The 7,854-nt window shown below is 35.1% G+C and overlaps 1 protein-coding gene across 1 annotated transcript; it reads right to left on the reverse strand.

Moving 5' to 3' along the window:
• Positions 1 to 6,360: 6,360 nt before the first annotated feature.
• On the reverse strand, positions 6,361 to 7,426 carry LOC142345327 (glycoprotein-N-acetylgalactosamine 3-beta-galactosyltransferase 1-like). The gene has a single exon (XM_075397327.1). It carries the CDS (start codon positions 7,366 to 7,368, stop codon positions 6,442 to 6,444), a length of 927 nt encoding a protein of 308 aa, XP_075253442.1. The 5' UTR covers positions 7,369 to 7,426; the 3' UTR covers positions 6,361 to 6,441.
• Between the last annotated feature and the right edge of the window lie 428 nt (positions 7,427 to 7,854).

Raw genomic sequence — 7,854 nt, forward strand, 5'->3', positions numbered from 1 at the left:
TAAGCATCCTTGGGCACCTTGTGGTTCTTCTTCTCATCTTTGCTTGTGGTTCAGGCCCATTGGGTTGCTCCTCTGTCCCATGTATTGGTTTTTTGAATCCCATCGCCTGCATAGTCTCCAAAAATATCGTGCTCCAATTTGGAAAGTTCTGTGTTTTTCCTGTGTCGTTCATCCATCGTATTATGATCGTCCTTTTTTTAGAAATTAAATTTACGACTTAAAAAATTGCTGGGTCGATAACCTGTTGGGTTACAGATTTTCGCAAGTGGATTAAAAAGCATTTTTTACTACGTAGAAAAATTAACTTCTCAGAATTAAAGAATAACAAAAATGATGTTTTACGTTAGACTTTAGAGATATAAAGGAGAGATCTGAGGATGGTGATTTGTATTTGGGGATGAAAAGGGCTCAAAAATCAGATGTATACATACTCATTATCAAGGCGAGAAAGTTAAAAAAAACTAATCTTATTACAATGATTTACTTTGGGAGCGCAAGGTTTCCCAATATGATTTGCTTCTGCAAGTTTCCTAGAAATCATTCGCAGGAGATACCATAAGTAGTATGCATTTACACTCTTCTATGATTTCTTTCACCTTTCCTCTGCCATCATAATCATTCAGTACATGCTGTGAAGATGTACAGTAAATAATATCTCTTTATTAATAGTTATCTAGATTCACCAGTTTGAACCGAATATTGATTTTATTCAACAGTTCTTGAAATTTCATTATTATAATTTTTGTGACTGAAATCATTTTACTCTTATCTCAGTAACCTGGTAAGTCAAACTTTCTTTCCAATAATTCTAACTAAATTCAAGTCTATGGTTTGATCGAAATTCTAACATGGCTCATAAAGAGAAAAGAGTTTGGGCACATATATTATACAGAAATTGTATGCTTAGGTTCATGCCAAAAATGGTTAGTCTGACCAGAGGCCTTTTTGAAACCTCACTCATCTTATTTGAAATCTCACTCAGAAGTTTCCTGGACAGATTTTTTACCTTTTAAATTTTTGTACTGACATTTTTGTCGCATCTTTCACCATCAGCCGTCTTTGCATGATCACATTCTGAGAAACTGGTGTTTGATTCAGTAAAGCAAATTGAAAGACAACGAAAAACTATGAACTTGGTATCGCGATAAGCAAAACACGTATGAAGAATTAGCAGCTAACGCAAACTTAAAAAACATTTTTTATTAGAACAGGCAAGATTGTGCAAAATCGCAATTACAAGCATCACAACCGCAATATGGGTCTTTTACAGTATATCCACTATTTTCAGATATCTAAGGTAGTGAGGGGATGCTATACTTTGTATGACCACTAAGCCTTAGGGGATTATAATGGGAAAGATCCCTCAAAACAATAGTACAACTGCTTTTTCGCCAATTCAGAACCTACATTCCGTCGCAAATGTTACACTTTATTTACATTGCAAAAACGAGCAATCTTATGATAACACCTTTTTAAGTGGCGATTTACGAAAAGACCGTGATCAACCAGTATTTGGTATACAAAGACCGCAGTCGACCGATATTGGTTACCAAACGACTTTGGGTCATTTGTTATGGTTGACGGAGCTTCAATCCAATTACAGGAAAAAAGTAGTGCATTTTATGGACCAATAAATGCACTACTTTTTCCACTAACCAATGTTCTACAAAACTACAGTGGTACAAATTTTGAGTATGGACTTCTTATTTATGGTGGAACAACGTTGAATAAGCTTCAAAAAATTGAACGGTTACAAAAGAAAATTTTGAGAATTGCCTTTAGAAAGAAACCAAGTGACTCCATCTTTGATACTTTATTCGAGTTCAAAATTTTGACAATTTGTGAATTGTACATAAAACATCTGCTTTCATTCAGCCTTAAATCATACTTTGGGTTACATTCAAACAAACTGATGAATGAGATTTTGACCGCAAATCAAAATTTTTCGTACAATACTCGCTCGAAAACCACTCGCATTATACAAACAAAAACGTCAAAAAGAGTTTCAACTCGGACATCTCTGGGTTATCGCGGTAGAATTTTGATAAATTTTCTACTGAAACAAAAAATACTACCTCAGCTTGAACAAGAGACCATGTCCTGTATAAAAGTTAAAAAACTAGTCAATGCACTTCAATATAGCTTGATCATTCAAAACGATACGTTAAAAAAACTTGTTTTTAAATAAAATCTGGGCGCTTAATTAAGATACGTTAGTATTTGCAAGCGTCCACTCCTGATGAAATTTTGGATTTATGGATTTTTCATAGTGGATTCTGCTGTGTCCACAACTTCTGCGTGCTTTATAAACTAACAGGAGAGATTCAAATTCAAATTCAAATTCAATAAATAGCCCAGATGATACCAAACTTTGGGTTAATAACACCCATCGTATGGGTACTCTAAAACACCCAGAAGTTATTGTCTGTCTCGCAAAAAACCAACTTTTACTCTGTCTTATTTCCAAATAACCTATAGGCGAATAACATTTTTCAAAATTAGTGGATTTTAATTGAAGTATGGACTTGTTCAAGTGAGATCAAACTTTAGATCAATAACAACTTGTGTATGGGTGGCCTAAACCACCAATAATTTTTTTTGTCTAGCTTCCCTGGGACAAAAGTTAACTTTTAGTTTGTTATTATTACCAGAAGAGAAACAAAAAACATTTTTCAAAATAGTGGACTTTATTCGACCAAGGAGTTGTTCAATTGGGTTGGTAATTAGAGTATGAAAATAACGTTAGTTGACTGTAATTAGGGTATAAAAGACTGAGTTGACTTAAGTAGTGTTCTCGAAAATGTAATTAAGGCAGCGAAATTAACCCCACCTCGACATTGTTGGTCTTTTCATATGGTCGAACCCTCGACTGGGGCTGCTAACCACTTTTAGAGCAGATCTCGAATTGCATATAGTGAGAGTTAGCAGGGTCATTGGACAAATTGACAAGACAGAGGCCCCCAAAACAGGTAAAGACATCGGGAATTGCTTCTCAAACATTTCCATCGTCAACAAAGTTTTATTGGCCACAAATCCCGCAATGGATGGGTCGCAAAAAGATAATAATTTCGATGGAAGTAACTTGGATAATGTACAAAGTGGAAAAGTAAGGTCCTCAAATGTTTTAGTGCTTCTGAAAAGGTCTCTGTTTTCGCAATAGTTTTTTTTAAAATTGATAATCGCTTCTCAACTTCCGCTCAGAATCAGGCTCCTCTTGGACAGCTGCATTCTTAATACAGGACATAACTCAGACAGACGTGACTTCTAACCAGGGTGACGTCCAGATATGAAGTGACCATGTCCAGACCGAATTGAAAAGCCCCAGGACTGCGTCTTACGTTGAAAATCACACAGTCTGGAAATATGGATTAAACCATGGATTTTTGACACAGGCATTTCTCAAAGCACGAAAGTTTTGATATTGTGCAACGACAATCAAGTCCAGGACGATAGAGAGCAGAAACTTGAAAACTTTTGCTCTTCCCAGATTACACAAAACAATTGCTTGCTCCACGCAACACATTGATGGAAACAAAAACTTCTTAAGAAGTTTTACGAATGTAAGTACGATGTAATCCTTACGATGTATTATATTTGACACAGGTAACTAAGATCGCACGAAAATTTTGCGCTCAAGAAAGTCTGAAAATAGGCACGATTCATTTGAGAGGACCTGGACATACAAACCTCCAGTCTGGCATAAGCTTGGGTGTTGAAGCCATTTAAGGCTGACCCAGATTGAGGTCCCAGATGGAAGCAAGCATGTCCAGACCGTCCCAGACGAAAATTACCAGTCTTTCGTGCGTTCATGTACAGACATTCGTCAACAATTGAAACTTACTTGGGTCTCGCGGCATGGTATCTAAAGTATCATTGTATGACACTACATCCTTTAAATAGAATTTTTGTTGACATAGAAGTTGTAATTTTATCGGGATCTCTAATTTCGGGTTCTGTCCAGTTTTGACAAGAAGATATACGTTAAAGCATATGTTCTTGTCAAAACTGGACAGAACCCGAAATAAGAGATCCCGATAAAATTACAACTTCTATGTCAACAAAAATTCTATTTAAAAAATTTAGTGTCATACAATGAAACTTTATAGGACCATGCCGCGAGATCGAAGTAAGTTTCAATTGTTGCAAAAATAACGAGAAAGGGAGCAAAATATGACTTCAAGACGCTATGGACCAGTTTCAGTTTTCTAAGAGACTAATCCTCGCAAAATTCTGTCACCGAAACTTTATACGCAAATGTTACATTCCAGCACGTATAGATCTGCGCAGCATCTAACTAGATTAAGGCCTACGATTGACAAAGTGCAGAGTACAACATTTTGCAAAATGTGTCTCACCATAGTGAAAAAACGAAAAAAGTGTTTTCTGATCTTCTAGAAACAATTCTGATCTTCTAGAAAAAACTGCTAATGAAACAATAAAAAAATTCAAATTTAAATCAGCCCCCAACACCAATTAATTTGCGTTTTTAATGACAAAAGTTCCCAGAAATATTGCCGTTCAAAGTTTTTCGAGCAAGAAATACGGTTTTAAAGAATAATAAACAATATTGAATCGTCCACCACACGCATACTCTTTGTGCGTATGTTGGACGAGTTTAGATCCAGACCCCACGAACAACGTTGAATTTCGAATTGTAATAAATTGCGGAACAACTTAGACTTCTCTATGAAAGTCTGGCACAGATTGCGCCTCTAATCAACTTTTACGGCGCCTCTAATCAAAATCAAAGTCTTGAAACAAGGATTCGAAGAAAATCTCAGAACCATTTTCGAACAAAAATCTAACCACAAAATCTGATCTTGATATCATGAAATCGAACGCAAAACTTGATCTTGCTCATTGATAAATAGTTAATAATGAACAAGGCCGCTGAAAATTTTGTTCGCGGTACAATTGTTGTTTTTCAAACTATTTTCGACGTTAAAAACCAGTTGAAGCGAAACATGCTTTTTTGTTTCAAGTTCCATGATATAAACTAAAAAGATAGGTTAAAGCTTCTTCTGGAAAATTAACAAGAACTGAGATTTTCAATCAAAGTTTTATATTGGTACAAAATTAAGAAAGTTAATTGTTTGACAGTGACTTTGCACTTTGGGAGTTTCCGTATTAAAATTTATTTTATGGTTCTAATTTTAGTTCAGTTAGGACCATGTTTCAATCTTATCATAAAACCTACAAACCAATTGTTTTGATAAATATCAAGCGAAGATATCCAACAGAAGGAACTGTTTTTATTCACTTTCTTGAAAATAAAATTTATCAAAAATATGGGACATCCCCTTTTTTTATTTCTTTAACTCAGAAATCGCGACTCAGAAAAAGCAATTTTTGTCAAATCACAATTGAAGCGAATGAGGAAAACAAAATTTATTGAACTTTAAAAAATTAAAAATTTTTTTTTTCTCTGTTTCAAAAACATTACAGATCAATTTTTGATAATTATATTTACAATGAAAACTTGGGAAATTGCTGCTACTTCAATTCAATTTTTCGAAGAAGGTATATAGTTTTGTTTAAAAAACTTTTTTAAATCTTTTTTATGTTTTTTGGTAATATGTGGTAGCCTTGAGCAGTCATTTGGTGTGATACTTGACGAAAAAAAAAAACATTGGGAGATAAGTTTCTAAAAAGAATGTACTTTGCTTTTATATTAAATACCAAAACGGCTATCCCTATTTTCTGTTATCCCTAAGATCTCATTTTGGAAAGACGTTTTAATGAGGATATATGTCGCCCCTGATCACTGCTTCTTTGGGACTTCTCGGGAAACCCGATCAATAAACGTTTTGACAGGAAATTGCTGAACGGTTGAAAAAGATGTTGAAAATGCTGGTTAAGCTGCGAGACTTTCGTTTTTTCTAAGGGTACCACATTGGTAGCTATGTGTGATAGGGGAATTATAGGGTAGGAGAGTTATGGGGAAACCTGAATCCCTCGATCAACTTTTGACAAGACGTCTTTTTCGGCTATTTTTGACGTTTTGTCGGTTATTTTTGACGTTTTTTGTTATTTTTTACGTTCTTTAGACTTGCGAGGTCTTGGCCAAGACTTGCGTTTAGACGTGCACTTCGTTGCCAAGACTTGCATTTAGACTTGCACATCATGCCACGGCTTGCATTTAGACTGACCAGTGTAAAAAGTGACATGAGCATAGCTCTGATGCAGTACTGATATACGACTTGCAATTAGACGTGCCCAGTATTGATACTGACTTGCCGTTAAGTACGGGAGCTTATTCTAGACAGGAATGGTTTTATTCTTTTTAAGAGTAAAATTAATATGATCTTAGAACACATGTATTGTATGCACGACTGAAATTTGTATGTCAAGTGACGAACGAAGAGTTGGTGAACTTTTCTTATTTTGTTATAATAATCTAAGTTGAACCAGAGTTTAATCAGGTCTAATTTCTTTAAGTTTTCAGCGCTGAGATTTCTTGTCAGGCGGTTTGAATTCTCTGATAAAGTAATCCATAAATAGCTGCTCCCGACCAATCACTTTATGAAATGAAACACTTTCACTTGAACAGCATTTTTCAGTTGCAACTTTATTAAGCGAGTTTTTATAAAAGTAGTTACTCTTATCCCAAGCGAGGGCAAATTCGTCCTGAAAACTCAACGGATGAAACAGTTCTCGACCATGTGAGTCAAAACAGTCTTTTATCAATTCAATGCCCGAATTTGTAAGACAAGAACCAAGATATACGTCATAATTTGGAGACGACACAGAATCTTTCGGACAATTTGGTCCATTTTTGAATCCAACTTCAACCAGTTGCTTCAAAGCTTTGCTTCCAAACGCATATCCGGCGCCGCCATGCGGGTAAATACTGTTATCTGACCCATTGATCATAGCTTTTCCGTACCATTCTAACTTCGACGAATCCTTAAAGTATAAAAACTTCCTTAAATTGTCCATGACAACGTAAGTATCGTCCTCAGCTTTGAAGAACCAATCAAATTTGTTCAAGTATTTGTAATAAAGCAATTCGATTGCATTCCTTGATTTTGCCCAAAGTTCGCTTTTTCCTTTTTGATCTGTAACTTTAATCGTTGGAAATTCTCCGTTGTGTTCGTCGCTGACGAATATCGTTTTGTTACATTGTCGTGTCCAAGTTTCGTTAACAAACTTAGTTCTTTTTTCCAAGTTCTCGGGATATGTAATCACAACACATAAAATATTCAGCTCTCGCCATTTGCTCGTTAATGAGATTAGTTGGTTAGGTTCATTTCCAGTCTTATAAGTATTTCCAACCAAATTTATTCCGGAAAACGTCGTAAGAAAAGTTATCAAAACGACTAATACGATCAATGTTTTTGCTTTTTGTTTTAATTCTCTGGTCTTCATTTGTAAAGTCGTGATAAGCTAACTTTTTGTGTAATGGTCAACTATTAAACTGGTTTAAAGTGATGAATTGAAAAATGGTAATCTGTATTAGCAAGTACTAGAGAGCCGTTTGAGTTCGTACACTCAACTCAATCTTCTCTTATGCAGCATTATTTATTCATTTTCCACAAAGCGATAACATTAATTAAATAATGTGAACTACCTTGACTTCAAAATTGTCAAAAATTATTCTTAATTACATATTAAGTCTCTACTCGTTTCATTGTTCACATAAAAACTGAAAATAGTGTCCCCCCAATAAATTAGGAACCCCCTCGCCATAAATTAGGCCATATGCACCCCATTGGTATATGTATAAACACTATGTATGCATTTGAATTATTACTTGTGAATATGCGTGAATAGACATTAAGAAAATATTAACAGAGTGAAAGTTTTAAATTACTACTTGCGTAGTTATAGACCCGAGCCGACACTTCGTAGAAA

This window comes from Convolutriloba macropyga, chromosome 9 (assembly GCF_964194025.1).
Source record: "Convolutriloba macropyga chromosome 9, txConMacr16.3, whole genome shotgun sequence".
NCBI classification, from domain to species: Eukaryota; Metazoa; Xenacoelomorpha; order Acoela; family Convolutidae; genus Convolutriloba; species Convolutriloba macropyga.